Source organism: Fringilla coelebs (assembly GCF_963513975.1).
Source record: "Fringilla coelebs genome assembly, chromosome: 2".
NCBI lineage: Eukaryota > Metazoa > Chordata > Aves > Passeriformes > Fringillidae > Fringilla > Fringilla coelebs.
The window spans coordinates 2,509,200-2,524,170 of record NC_140029.1 but is presented as its reverse complement, the minus strand read 5'-3'; the positions used below and the strand labels follow the sequence as shown (position 1 = coordinate 2,524,170).

The 14,971-nt window shown below is 45.9% G+C and overlaps 1 protein-coding gene across 1 annotated transcript in view; it reads left to right on the top strand.

Moving 5' to 3' along the window:
• The window catches only part of HLCS (holocarboxylase synthetase), a gene marked incomplete at its 5' end in the record, with an annotated part of 146,251 nt that extends 133,677 nt beyond the window's left edge, over positions 1–12,574 (top strand). Inside the window, 5 exons of the mRNA XM_084226267.1 lie at positions 745–812; positions 1,881–2,041; positions 6,689–6,803; positions 10,017–10,230; positions 11,829–12,574. Of these exons, the coding sequence (XP_084082393.1) occupies positions 745–812; positions 1,881–2,041; positions 6,689–6,803; positions 10,017–10,230; positions 11,829–11,997 (727 nt within the window). The 3' untranslated portion in view covers positions 11,998–12,574. The remainder of the gene's footprint in view (positions 1–744; positions 813–1,880; positions 2,042–6,688; positions 6,804–10,016; positions 10,231–11,828) is intronic.
• Between the last annotated feature and the right edge of the window lie 2,397 nt (positions 12,575–14,971).

Genomic DNA, 14,971 nt, shown 5'->3' with positions numbered 1-14,971 from the left:
CTGTTTAAAAGTGGCTTGAACAAAGTTCTCACAGTAGGGTTTTTTCTTCTTTTCTTTTCTTTTTTTTTTCCTTTCTTTTTTTTTATTTTAAGTGCAGCATTGACTCATTTGGTGGTGTTAAAGTGCACTTTCTACTTATCCCCAGAGGAAAGTTAGTATTCTTTTAAGTGAAACTATTTTAAAAGCAGAACACAAGCCTAAAATAAGCCAGTGTTCTCTAGAGCTCTCAGAAGGTGTAGATTTATTTACTGTAGTTAAATCATAATTAGTTCTCAGGGGATAGTGTATCTTTTAAACTGCTTTATTGCCACCATATTGGTTTTCTAAATAATCAGAAACTGCTGCTCTTACATTTTGTAGCATGAACAAAAATTTGCTGTAAGTAGAAACAAATGTTTAGAATTGCTGGTTGTCACTTGCTGAAGATAGGGACACCCAAAAAATGAGCACTTGAGGAAGAAGTGAAGAAACACAAAACCTGGGTTATCAGAACTTCAATGAGCCATAGCTCTGACTTATTTCAGCCTAACAGATAAAATAATATTTTACATTATCGTTTTTCAGCCCAATCATTTTTTAATATTCTAATGGGTTTGGATGGGGACTCGATGTGAACTGAAAAAAAGGGTGGTGCAACGTTAACATAAAATATTACCTGATATTTAAGCCTTGATTTTCATGAATGTAGCTTAGTGTTGCAGCTGATAAGCATGTGGGGTTTTTGGTTTTTCCCCTAATTGGCAGGTTAATGTTGGAGTTGCCTGAGGAGATGGGGTTAATAGCAGTGGCTGTTCGACAAACACAAGGGAAAGGTGAGTAAATCTCCTTATTTTACTCATAAATGTGCATGAAACACACAAAATAGAACATTTGAAGCTGCATTATGAGCATTTTGGATAATACAATCCATAGAATAAGCCTGTCCTCTTCTCCTCCCTCTCAAACTGTGGATTCAAACTGAAAAGCCAAAAGTTAATAAGAGACCAAAGTAAACGTTTTCAGGATGTTTGGTGGCTTTTGCAGAAATGATTTAATGGTCTCCTGGTTGCTGCCAAAACAGTTTTGCCAGTCACAAAAGCTGCCATCACTGCACTCAGTGTAACACAAGTCAGAGCTCCAGATGGAAACTGAAACTGGGTAAACTGGAACAGGGCTGGGGCTTGACTTGCTCTGAGATTGAGTCTGAAGGACCTGCCTGAGCAGATCAGTGTAAGCAAGTCGTGTTTCCTGCCCAGAAAAAATGCTGGCACTTCTTTAAAAGCCACATTTATCCTGCTGGAAGAGCAGAGTGTGTGGCCCAAGAAGCTTTTTCTGAGCACAAACCCATGAAAAGATGATTCCCTGGTTTCTGTGCAGGGGGGTTCAGGGTTTGGGGGCACACAGAGCATTTTCAGAAATGTTTCTCCACCTGAACAAAGCAAAATCTTTAAAATGGGCCTGTCAGCAGAGAGCAGGAAAATCCTGGAAGGAGGGGATTTATTTGGGAAATTGAGCAGCAGGTCGTCCTTCAGAACCTCAGGACAGAATTATAGAATGGCCTGAGTTGGAAGGGACCTTAAAGATCATCTTGTTCCACCCCCTGCCACACCTTCCACAAAACCAGGTTCTCACAGCCCCATCCAACCTGGCCTTGAACACTTACAGAGATGAGAATATTTTAAAAATTCCAATTTTTTTTGGAAAAAAAAAAAAATCTTTGCACTTTAACCCTTTTTCTTTCAGAATTAGTTTGGGAAACTCCATTAAAGGAACTTTTGCTACATTCTTGGATGGATAGCTTTGAATCTTCCTCCTTAGTTGTTACCTACATTCACAAAGTGATCTTTTTCATAAATGTTCTGCACTTGAGTTAAGTTCCCCTTTCTCCTCTCCCTGCCCAGGGCGTGGTGGGAACGTTTGGCTCAGTCCCTTGGGCTGTGCCCTGTCCACTCTGCACATCTCCATCCCTCTGCACTCCAACCTGGGCCAGAGAATTCCTTTTATCCAGCACCTGGTGTCCCTGGCAGTGGTAGAGGCAGTCAGATCCATCCCAGGATATGAGGTATGTCCTTCTAACCCATCTCAAAATCCCTGCTTCCAGTTCCATTAAATTCAGATTTTAGCTGTGTCTTTTCTGTGTGTCATGGCTGAATGCATAATTCAGTTCTTAAAAAGAATCTAAACTTAACCTTCCTAACGTTTGATTATTGATATTTTTGGAGAAATCCAATATCCAGAGGATGAATATTCTTTTACAGAGTTGATCAAGTGCACTGCACTCATTTCACTCTCAATCTTATGAAACTGAAGCCTCAATCCTCAGCAGGAAAGAAAAAGTCAATTTTGTTTGCCCAACAATGGAGCTGATTTGTTTTGATTTTGAAGGAGAATAAGGAGGAGGGAAAAATGAATAAAACTGACAAATCCTTTTCTGCTTTTCTGTTGGTGCTGTTTCAGTGGTCACTTTATCCCTTTTAAAGGATTTTTCCAACCCTTGTTTAAGGTTGAAAACTGATTTCTAAAGCAAGAACTGAGGAGAATTGCTCTCGAGAGGGAATCAAGTGTCCTGTCATCAGTATTAAAATGAAGAACCAGTCTTCTTTATCACCTCATATATCTCCTTTTTAATGTTACCATTTCCTAATATTTGCTAACTATAAAACTTTGGTATTTTACAGAAGTAGTTAACTAAAGCATATGTTTCCTATATTACAGAAAATCAATGACTTATACACATTTACACATGAACTTTATTATAGTGGCACCCAGTAGCTTTGCTGGAGTTTAGGGTCTGTCAGCCTTTCTATTAAAACCTTCTAAATTCAGTGCTTCATAACCTGACTGGAAAAACAAAATGCTTCAGGCTAAAATTTGCAATATAAAATATTTGGCTGGAGTGGATAATTTGACCACTTAAAAACGAAGGGACAAGAGTTGGTTTTTTAAAATCTGGGGATGACTGGGGAAGGAGCTGGTTTATGAATGGAGGTGGTTTTGCTCCTGTGGGCCTGCCCTGATGTACTGTGGCATTTTTTAAATTTGATTCCATTCAAGAGGAAAAAGGTGACTGAAGTTCTAAATATTGATGTAAAAAATGTGGATCAATAATGTGTGTGCTCTGCTGAGCATTTGGACAGCAAAGAGCTCTCTGTGCCCAGGGCAGATCTGCTGAACCTGGGGGGACATCAGCCCTTGGCAGGGGGGCAAAACAGAGTTAAAGGTTTAGAATCAATTCTGGTACAGCAAGAAAATTGTAAAAATGATCAAAAACTCAGTGCTTGAATTTCCCCTTTGGACTCAAGTCCTGCAAGGCTTTTCCTTATGTCCATGTCACACCAACTGCAGCAGCCATGAACAATGGGATGATCCAGAGAGTGATGGAATCATGGAATGGGCTGGGTAGGAAGGGATCTGAAAGATCATCCCAGCCCTGCCATGGCAGGGACACCTCCCACTGCCCCAGGCTGCTCCAGCCCCAGTGTCCAACCTGGCCTTGGGCACTGCCAGGGATGCAGGGATGGAATTCCATCCCAGCCCTGCCCACCCTGCCAGGGAACAATTCCTCATTGCCAAGATCCCACCCAGCCCTGCCCTCTGGCAGTTTGAAACCATTCCCCCTTGTCCTGTCACTCTCTGTCCATATAAAAAGTGCCTCTTCCTCCTTTTTAAAACCTCTTTTGAACACTGGAAAGGGCTCTAAGGTCACCCCAAAGCTTCTCCTGTGCAGGTGAGCAATGCCAGCTGTGCCAGCCTTTCCTCCCAGCAGAGCTGCTCCAGCCCTCTGCCCATCCTGGAGCTGGTTCCAAGATGTCCATGTCTCAGTTTATCAGCCCTCATGGCTTTCAGGATGGCCACAATTACTGACTCTGCTGAGCCAGCAGCAGCTCAGCCCTTTGGTCCTCCCAGAGCAGATCTCAGGGCTCAGTTGGAAGTTCCCTTGTCAGAGGTTAATGCCAAGGATGCCAACGGGCTTTGGATCAAGAGGATGCTTTGCTCTCCATTGTGAGAGCAGCAGAGTGTCTCTCTAGTGTGGGAAGACAAGAATTGCTCCATTTCCAGCATATGTTGTGACATTTTTTTGTGGCACCTGGTGAATTCACTCCATGGCAAAGTCATGTGTGGCATTCACATTTTCTGAACAATCCCTTCACCCAGGATTTCTCTCTATGGAAGCTGAGAAGCCTCAAAGAAAAGGAAAACAGTAATTGTCTGATTTGCTTCTCCTGTGCTGTGCTCATGTGGAATGTGTTTGGAGATTGTTCACCCACAGGTGATTGTTCCATTGCATTCTGCTGGGAGTTGTTTTCACTCCTTGCCCAGTCAGGGCCAAGCTGTGTCAGGGCTCTGGAGAGAGTCACGAGTTTTCATTATTATCTTTTTAGCCTTCTGTAAGTGTCCTTTCTGTATTCTTTGGTATAGTTTAGTGTAGCATTCTTTAATATAATATAGTGCCATAAAATAATAAATTATCCTTCTGAGAGCATGGAGTCAGATCCATCATTCCTCCCTTCATCAGGGCACCCCCCGAGTACAGCAGTCCTGGGAACCCCCAGCTGCCTCAGTTGTTCTTGCTGCTGTTGTCACTTCAGTCACAGAGCTACTGCCTGGTGTCTCACAGGTGTGTGTCTCCCCCTTTAGTCACTGAGAGCACCATTCCAACGTGTCATACCTCCCATGTCTCCAGAGCCCCCCAAAAACCTTCCCCCAGTGTGAGGAGCCGAGTTCTTTTCCATAACGAATAGGAGCTGGTGATAGTTTCCCTCAGATTGCTGTGATAGCAAAATCAGGGAGTGTTTCCTGTCAGTGGACGTGTCCTGGTCTCCTCCCTGGCCTTTAAATCTGTCAGGAAAGTAGACACGGACCCAGGTGCAGCTTTCACACATCCTGTAAAGGGATTTCACCCCCTGCAATGGGAGGGAATGCGACTCCTGTAGGCCTGGAGCACCTCCCCTAATTTGCCCCCGGGGATGCAGCAGCCATGGGCAGTGTTTCAAGCTGCAGGAAGCACATTTGGGGTTTTTTTGTGTTCAAGTAGCCAGTGCAGAGTTCAGCTCAGCCCTGTGGTTTCAACAAAAGCTGTTCTGTGGGGCTGGGGCGTTGTCACAGCTCAGTTTGTGTTTCCAGTGGGGACAGCTTTGGGACATTTCTGAATCATTTATGTGGTTGGGAACTGGGATTTCTCCTGTCTGCTGAATTTCCTTTCCGAAATTCAGGATGTCCCTGTCTGTTTGGCTGCTACTGATGCCTTGTGCAGGCTGCCCTGGATCAGAGGCTGGACAGAGCTAAAGAACAAAGCAGGGATTTATCCAAAGGATCTCCTGCATGGACCCACCTGGGGCAGCACCAGAGCCCAGCCAGGGCTGCACCCAAGATGACCCAAAATGGCCCCAAAATGCCCGGCCGGGCACGGGGTCTCTCCCTGGGATCAGCTCTGCTCCATTTGCACCTTGCAGTTCATTGTCCCATCCCAGCTTTAGCCCCTGCAGTCCCACCCTGCTTGTTTTTCTCTCTCCAGCCCACGGGGTTTGTGCTCCTGGCCTGAGATTTGGCTCATTTGTCCTTGGTGCCCAGCTGGAGCAGGAATTGTTTTGTCTCCCTGCTCTGTGCACAGAGCTCACCATCCCATAATATGAACCCAGACCCACTCACTAAAGCAGCACAGAACCTGAAAAATAGAAAAGGTCAAACCTGAAGCATCAGTTCCTCTAAGGTTCCTCAGGCAGGGTTCCATTTTCTGCAGCATTTGTGCAGCCCTTCAGTAGATTCTCATTAAGAGGAGCAGTTGACAGCAGCACTTTGGGTGTGGCAGAGAGGCAGAGAAAATTCTCCTCCTCTGCCCTGCTCAGGTGAGAGCCCACCTGCAGAGCTGCCCCAGCCCTGGAGGAGCTGGAGCTGCTGCAGAGCCCAGAGGAGGCTCCAGGATGAGCAGAGGGCTGGAGCAGCTCTGCTGGCAGGAAAGGCTGGCACAGCTGGCATTGCTCACCTGCACAGGAGAAGCTTTGGGCTGAGCTCAGGGTGGCCTTGCAGGGCCTGCAGGAGCCCCAGGAAACCTGGAGAGAGACAATTTCCAGGGGATGCAGGGACAGCACACAGGGAATGGCTTCACACTGAAAAATTACAGGTTTAGGTGGGATGTTGGGGAAAGATCCTTCCCTGGCAGGGTGGGCAGGGCTGGGATGGAATTCCATCCCTGGATCCCTGGCAGTGCCCAAGGCCAGGTTGGACACTGGGGCTGGAGCAGCCTGGGACAGTGGGAGGTGTCCCTGCCATGGCAGGGCTGGGATGATCTTTCAGATCCCTTCCAACCCAGCCCATTCCATGATTCCATCACTCTCTGGATCATCCCATTGTTCATGGCTGCTGCAGTTGGTGTGACATGGACATATGGAAAAGCCTTGCAGCACTTGAGTCCAAAGGGGAAATTCAAGCACTGAGTTTTTGATCATTTTTACAATTTTCTTGCTGTGTCAGAATTGATTCTAAACCTTTAACTCTGTTTTGCCCCCCTGCCAAGGGCTGATGTCCCCTCAGGTTCAGCAGATCTGCCCTGGACAGCCTGGCACAGTGGGAGGTGTCCCTGCCATGGCAGGGGTGGCACTGGATGGGCTTTGAGGTCCCTTCCAACCCAAACCATTCCATGATTTTCCACAGACTGTGGAGTGCTGAGTGAGCCATAAATGTCTCTAAATGTCTGCTTTTGTTTCTTCAGGACATCGAGCTGCGAGTGAAGTGGCCAAATGATATTTACTACAGTGATCTGATGAAGATTGGTGGTGTTCTGGTAAACTCAACACTCATTGAAACAACATTTCATATTCTCATTGGTAAATGTCTATTTTGAAGCTTTTCTTGCTGTTTTTTTTTCTTTTCTGGGGGATTTTGTTATCAGTGTCTGTATCAGTAAAAATGGCAACGACGAGAACAAATCATGACAGCAGGCAAAAGGAAAACAAAGCACAACGTTAAATCCAGAGGAAGCACAAAAAGTAAATGTTTTCATTCCTCTTAATAATTCCATATGCTTGACAAGTAAAACAGAAATGCAAGCATCTGGATTGGCGTAGGAGAGTTCAAAGGAAGAGCATTACATGGGAGAGGGAAATTGTCCTCTGTGATTTATTGTAAAACCAGTGGAATACACTGAAAACTCCATCCTTTTTCCCCAATTTATGGATTTTTTTGGAACATGACAAATAGTTAAATGAAGAACGTGCCTTTTAAATCTGAAGAAGAGCTACATACACAAAGTAATGTTTTTTCCTTTTTTTTATTATTGAGATGTTTTTATCATCTCTAGTCTGATAATCATCCTGCTTTGTGATAAGGAAGTTTTTCCCCTAAGCATCCCAGATCTGCTCAGAAACCTGCCAGATTCTGGTTCCAAAAGTAATTGTCTCTGCTGTGGCTAAGAAACTGAAAGTTCCTTAGCTAGTCTAAAATGGTAAGGGGAAAAATTATATTTGCTATTTGAATATAGCACAAGTAAAGTATCCTGCAAAGGTGGGGTGGTCATGGTGTTGTTTCTGTCAAAATTCTGTGATTTTAGAGGTGCAAGGTAGAAAAGAGTTGAAGAAGTCACCTCCTTCTGTGAAACATGCCCAGACATGACGTTTTCTGTTCGATTTTATACCTTCATTTTGTAAATAATCGACTCGAACAGGATGGAAATTGCACAGGAACTTAAGAAATCTCTCTGTGCCCCATCAACCATTTACAACTTCCATGTTTTCCTACAGCCTGGTTTACACAAGGAAAGCAGGAATCCATCCAAAAATAGTTCATTATATCAAGTATCTCTTAAGCTTTTCACATATTTGGTTTGGACCTTTCCATTCTTACCCTAAACATCAAAATATTCCAAAACAAATGTAGACTTTCTGTATCCATTCTCTCTGGTACCCATCTGGAAGGTCTGAGGCAGAGATAAATGCCAATTTTCATTGGTCTGTTTTCACCTGGGAGCTTTGCAAATTGAAACTTCCTTGCTGGATATGAATCCAAGGATCTTTTCCATCATTCCAGGCTGTGTTTCACGGGAGGGGCCTCGTGGCATTGAAGCTTTTGGATTGGTAGGAGTGATGGGATTCAGCTGCCCCAGCAGGAAGGGTGTGCCAGATCCATCACCCCCTTTCCAAAGGATCCTTTCCTAGACAGAATCCCAGGATCCCTGAGGCTGGCAAAGCTCTCCCAGCCCGTGGAGTGCCAGCTGTGCCCACCTTGTCCCCAGCCCAGAGCACTCAGTGCCACCTCCAGGCACTGAACTCACTCTGGCCATGGCATTCCTAAGAATCTCCCATTAATGAGGACAATGATGGACATCAGGGATCATCTCTGGGGCTTCACTGCTCCGAGGAGGAGCTCAGGAGAACGAGACCAAAGACAAATCTGCATTTCCACCGCTTCACGCTGAGACTTTTAAACACAAAGTTTTTTTGGGGGGAAAAAAAACCCCTTATTTTTCCAATCTGAAATTTAAAATGGAAGAACTCTAACGGTGCTGGGACTTCTGGAGGAGGAGCTCTGAGAAGGATACTGGCCATTAATGTGAGGGCCAGACTGGGAGCAGGCAGAGGAGCCAAGCTGCAGTGGAATGCCGGGGGCAGCCAGCGAGCGTGACCAGCAAACGCTCCTCTGCTCTGCTCAGGCACGTCCAGCTCCTCATGGATCCACCACTGGAACATCCATCAGCCACATCAGCGCTGCAGGGGCGCTGCTGCATGCTCCCTTCTCTCCTGGACACTGCACAGGTGCCCCCAGGGCCCCCAGCACCTCGTGGCTTCTCAGTTTCCCCTTTGCCGTGGTCATTCCTGGGTGCTGGGGTTTCAGCTGAGCTCCTGGTCCCAGGGTGGCTGCTGTGTCCCACCTTTGGATTTCTGAGCAGTGATCCTGATGGAGCCCAAAGCCTGTCACCCCCTCAGGGGTGTCCCTGCTCCCTCACACTGCAGTGCAGATGGCTGAGCTGGGATTTGCTGGCACAGCTCATTACATTTTCCAGTTCATTTTCCTTTATCTCTTTCCAGTAACCCATTTCAGCTCGTTTCCACAGGACTGGTGTGTTGGGATCACTGTGCCCTGTTTGTGTTCATTCCCTGACTTGTTAGAAATCAAAAACTCCTTTTCACTGGAGGGATCCTTCTCAAAGTTAACACAAATGATGAATTACTTACAACAAATTTACAAATCAAGACATCTGCACCTCCTTGCAGATGGAGCTGCATCGGGCCCAAACCTGATTGACAGACAGGGAGTTTTATCCCAAATGTCTGAGGAAAGAAAAAAAAAACAAAACAACCCAAATTATTAGGAGAAAAAAATAAACAGGTAATTCAATATAGTTCTTTACATCCCTGGAAGCCTGTTTCAGCAGGCTGCAGAAAAGGCCCCAAGAGCCATATTTAAACAAGGGAGGCATTCTGCCAACTCAGAATTTGGGAATTCCAGCTGGAGAAATCTCAGCGAGAGGCTTGAGGCTTCTAAAGGATATGCTGTGGTGAGATGGATTAGGCAAACTGGAGTCTTACAAAGTTAAAATCAAATCTTCTGGGCTTTCCTGAGCAAGCCAAACGAGGCTTATCAGCTGAGTGAACAGTCTGGGTTTTTGGAAAGGGCACTCAGCTCACTGCAGGAAGCAGAAAGGTCCCTGAGCTGAGTTTTAGATAAAACTCCATCTTAGGCTGGGATCAGTTGTTCTCTGAGTGGGCTGAGCACCTTCCAGGGAGTACAGGAATGTCTCACGTGGATGGTTTTGGAACCAAGGTGCAGTTTATCCTCTCCCAGCCCTCACTGGTGGGATGGGGTGTAGTTGAAAGGCTGTGCTGGATTTGCCTCTCCAACTCTGAGGAGGCATTTTTGGGTGCCAGGAGCCAAATCTGAGCTGAGAATTGTAATTTCAGGAGGAAGAAGATCCAAAGGTGTAAGAGGCTGAGTGAACCCAGCTCTGGGAGGGACAACTGCAGGGAGCAGCTGAATTAAACGTGGCTGTGGTGCTAACAAAGAGTTTGCCTCTTTGACTGCATCCCCCTCTTTGTCTTCTGCAGGCTTTGGGTTTAATGTGAATAACAGCAACCCCACCATCTGCATCAATGACCTCATTGCAAAGTTTAACAGGGAAGAGGGGACGGAGCTGAAGCCTCTGAGCGCAGACTGCCTCATCGCCAGGACGGTGACCGTGCTGGAGAGGCTCGTCGAGCTCTTCCAGGAGAAGGGGCCCCACGGAGTTCTGCCCCAGTACTACAAGTATTGGGTACACAGGTAAGAGTTCTCAAAGTTTCTTCTCATAAAATTGGTGGAAGAAAGCATGAGTGTTTTGTCTTTTTACACAAAATCCCCTTCAGTATGAGTGGATAATTTAAAATACACTCCCAAGCAGGATGCACATATTTAAGGGAGAATCAAAGTTGCACATCATAAATCAGTGACTAGCTTGAGTTGGAGAATGCTTCCAGGTATTTTTCATGTATCATCTCCAAACAAAGGCAATTTGGAGCGATTTGGTTTGAGATGGATGAAGCTGCTGCACTTTTAGGAGGAAAAGACCAACAGATTGTTTGGATTAACTCCAACTCTGTCCACTCCACAAAAGGAAATTAAAGCAGGTAGAAAATGCTGCTGAAAGTCATTCTGTGTAAAGCACCAGTGAGGTGGGAAATGAAATATTCTGTCAGAAGGTGAAGCCTTTCCTGTGAAGGTGGTGGAGCCCTGGCACAGAGGAGCCCTGGCTGCCCCTGGATCCCTGGAATGCCAAGGTTGGACAGGGCTGGGAGCACCTGGGGCAGGGGGAGGTGTCAGGGGTGGGGTGGGATGATCTTCAAAGTCCTTTCCAACCCAACCCATTCCATGAACCTTTTCATGATTCTGATGAGTCCTCTGAGGTGATTTTGATGCCTTGGAGTGTCTCCCTAGGACAGAGGCTAGACAAGATTAAGAGAATAAGAGCAGGTATTTATTAAAGGCCTCCACAGATGCACCTTGGGCACTCAGAAGCCTCCCAGAGGCCTCAGCCAAGCTGGACAATGGTCACCAGTGTTGCACACAATTGTCACTTTGGTCATTCACAGATCAGGGGTTCATTCTCCACTTACAGCTTCAGGTAATGAAGTCATGAGCCCCAGTTTGCTCTCTCCCAGTTCACTTTTGTTTATATTTTCAGGGCCTGAGGCTGTAGGGTGTCCTTGGATCTCAGGCCCAGAGGGATTGTTTTGTCTGAACAAAATGTGAAGACAGTAATTAACACTTTATCAGGAGTTTAGAGTTATGCACTAATGCAGTACAGGATGGGAAAAATAGAAAAGCTGAAATCTTAAGCTCTAACCACAGTTCTGCTGTCCCTGAGCCTGCCTTTTGCAGCTTTCCCAAAGCTCTCTGATTTTATGGATTCCTGTGGTGGTGTTCACAGGAGTCCCAGGACGAGGGAAGAGATGAGAGCCTTGACTCCGTGTTTCAGAAGGCTGATTTATTATTTCATGATATATGTTATATTAAAAGAAAATCATATACTAGAAATATACTTAAAGAATTGAAGACAAGATTTCATCAGAAGGCTTTAAAGGAATAGAAAAGAATGGAATGATAATAAAATATTGTGACTGACCAGAGTCTGAGACAGCTGGGCTGTGATTGGCCATTAATTAAAAACAACCACATGAGACCAATCCCAGACCCACCTGTTGCATCCCGCAGCAGCAGACAATCATTGTTTACATTTCATTTCTGAGGCCTCTCAGCTCCTCAGGAGATAAACTCCTAAAGGAAGGATTTTCCCTAAGATGTGTCAGTGCCAGATTCCCCAGCAGAGCCCCCCAGCCCCGTTCCCAGCCCCGTTCCAGGCGCTGACCGAGTCTGTGTTGCAGCGGGCAGCAGGTGCGGCTCGGCAGCCAGGAGGGCCCCGTGGCCTGGATCGTTGGCATCGATGACTATGGGTACCTGCAGGTGCACCAGGAGGGCCAGGGCGTGGAGTCTGTGCACCCTGACGGCAACTCCTTCGACATGCTGCGCAACCTCATCGTGCCCAAGCACTGACCGGAGCTCCGGGGACCGGCGCTGTCGCCTCAGCCCGCCAAGGGTGGCGGAAAGTTTGATTTTTCCTTCTGGTTTTCTGCTTTGTGTTTGCCGTGGGTAACGTCAGCAGCTGGAAGGAGGGGGTGATCTCACAGCTGAAGGCCTTTGTTCTTTGCATTAAGTTTTAAACACACCTCTGTCGGCGTTCTTTGTAAGGATCTGTTCTTTGCAAGGAGTGTTTGTGGTGAGCAGAACTTTCTCCTCATTTACACCCCGTGCTGGAGAGACTGAAGTGCTCAACATTTCCTTTTTTTTTATTGTTTCTGTGTGATTTAGCACAGTGCAGAACGATATTTACTTTTTTACTTCATTCTTTTTTTTTAACTAAATTCTGTTTTTCTATGTTGTCTGCACCAAAACCAGCTGGAACACATCCCATATTCCTGAATTGCTGGGATCACCACTGTGCTTAATTCCAGGTCTGAGTGAAGATCCTGATTGGGTTCTTCTCTGTGTAGACCTTTACAATAATTTACCAACCTGTGCTTTGATCTCAGGTCTGCAACTCTTAATGGCTGCCTTGAGTTTTTGGGAGAGTATCCATCAGCACTTAGGAGCTGGGCTTGGTTATCTGAGTGATTTGCACTCTGCTCTCCTCAGTCCCTTGGATCTGAGTAAATCATCTCACCTGTGCTTTAAATCATGGTTTTCCAAGGGGTTTCGGGAAGGAAAACCCACTGGAGCAGCGTCACACCCAGGTTTTTGTAGAATCCCATCTCAGGGGATGGAACCTGTAATTCATTTAGAATTTAATGGTAATTATATCATTATCTCAATGAAGTTAAGTGAATAAATAAAGGGAATGAACCAGATTCCCTGCTGCAAACAACTATTCCAGTGAGAAGGAGAAATCACAGCGTTCCCCCATGCCCAAATTCTCTTCCACAGCCCTTTGGTCACCCCTTTCCCCAAGCCAGTGCCTGGTTTTGCTGCTAAGCACTGAAACCAAGAGCTTTAGCACCTGCTGCCCTGGAAGCAGCTCATTTTTGGGGCTGCCTGCACATTTCCAGGTGGGGGGAGCAGCCTGGGAATTCTCCTGGAGCAGCCACGTGGGAGCCTGGTGGGGTTTTCTCCCAAGGAGACTTGGCCACCACAGCTCCCCAGCCAGTTCTGTGCCAGCCAAGCTTGTCCCAGGGGTGATGTGGCCACCTTAATTTTATTTTTTTTTTCATGGTGGATCAGCCAGATTGGTTTCCAGAAAGGAAACTCCTGTCTTCTAGCCAGAACTGGGGTTTTTAGGTTCAAGTTCACCTCCTAAACAATCCAAACATTTCAGAGCCTTTCAGCTCCAAAGCCAAGAAGTCTTAAAAGAAGGAAACTAATGGTGATGTCTCTAATGGTGATTTTGACCAATCCTCACTTATTAGGGTTTAGGTGGTTTGGCAGCAAGAGTAGAAATTAAATTGTCCCTGTTAAATTTAGGATTTTATGCTCCATCTCACAGAAGATTTGTCCTGATTGTCCAAACCCTGCTGGGTTTTGTTTTTTTTTTTCCCCAAATCCCATGAGGCTGCACACCAGCATCTCCTAGAACTGCACACACACAGCTGTTAATTGCCATCATTAAAATAATGCACCAAGTTCAGCTTTTCCCCACCAGATGCTTTCAAAACTGCTTTGGGCTGAGAAGGTTTGGCAGCTGCTCTTGATATCAGAATTCAATATTGATGCATGTTGTAATCACCTGAGACTCAAGTCTGGCTTCATAAAGCTTCAATAAAAAGAAGAAACCATATATTTATATATAGATTATAAAAAATGGGTGTCCACACGCACACTCACATCTTCCTGCTGCATCCTCATTTATTTTCTGCCTTCTCCTTCACGAGCAAACTGCAGCAAAGCAGAGCTCTGGTGCTGCTTTTCAAGCCACAGAGTTTTACAAAACTTCACCTTAAGCCAGAATTTGTAGCTCAGACTGTCTCAGCTTTAGGATTTGCCTGTAGGGATTGCCTTTAGGATTTGCCTTTCGGGTTTTGTGCACGTCCCACACCGACTGGGAAGTGCCTGGAGGGGTTGAACAACCAGGTCATGCCTCAGGCTGGAGCTTGAGTGGCTTCCTTAAAAAACTTCCTTCTCCCTTCACCGGGGACAAAACAAGATGGGGAAAAGGATAAAACACGGAATTTTGGAAGGGCAGAATGAGTTTGTAAAGTTTCAGTGGCTGAGCAGCAGCAGAGGGATTTTCCAGCATTTTTTAAATGCTGCAACATTTCCTGGTTGCTGTTGGTCCTTTGTAGCTGCTTTAGTGGTGAGCTGGTTCTGCTCTCACTGGGACTTGTCAGGTTATTCCCAAAATTTTTGCACTGGGAAGAAACTTGGAGTGGAACTTCCCTGCCCAGCCCTGGATGTGCCAGGGCACAGGGGGTGCTGTGGGAACCACTTTGCCTTTTCAGTGGCCTCTTCTGGTGTCTCCTGGATTTGGGGGAAGGATTTGTTGCTTTCCCTTGGGAACAACCGAGGACAAGGACAATTCCCACGGGGCAGAGAGCAGCTGGATGAAATCCTTGTGGATGAGTCCCTGGAGAAGTCCCTGACTCTCTGTCAAGTAGAGTCTGACTCTTCCTCTGCCCAAGGCCCAGAAAGCCACAATATTTCTGCAGGAAAACCTTTGTTTTCCTTGTTCTCTGTGTGTGACAGACAAATGTGGTGTGGGGTGTCCCTGGGTGTGGGGCTGGGGAGATCCAGCCAGCTCCAGGCCCAGGAATAATGCTCTGAAAATGTTTCCTTTCATTCAGCTGTCTGGATTAGTAAAACACCTCTTCCATTGTGAGGCTGAGGTCATATCTTAAACTATTTTCTTGATGAAGTGCTTTCAAAAAATCCATTTATTACCATGTCCCTATTTCTATTTTTTTTTTTAATTTTTTTTTTTTTTTCCTGCTGGGCTCTGGTAGAACATTTCTCATGGTGAAAACATTTGTGGGGGTTGTTT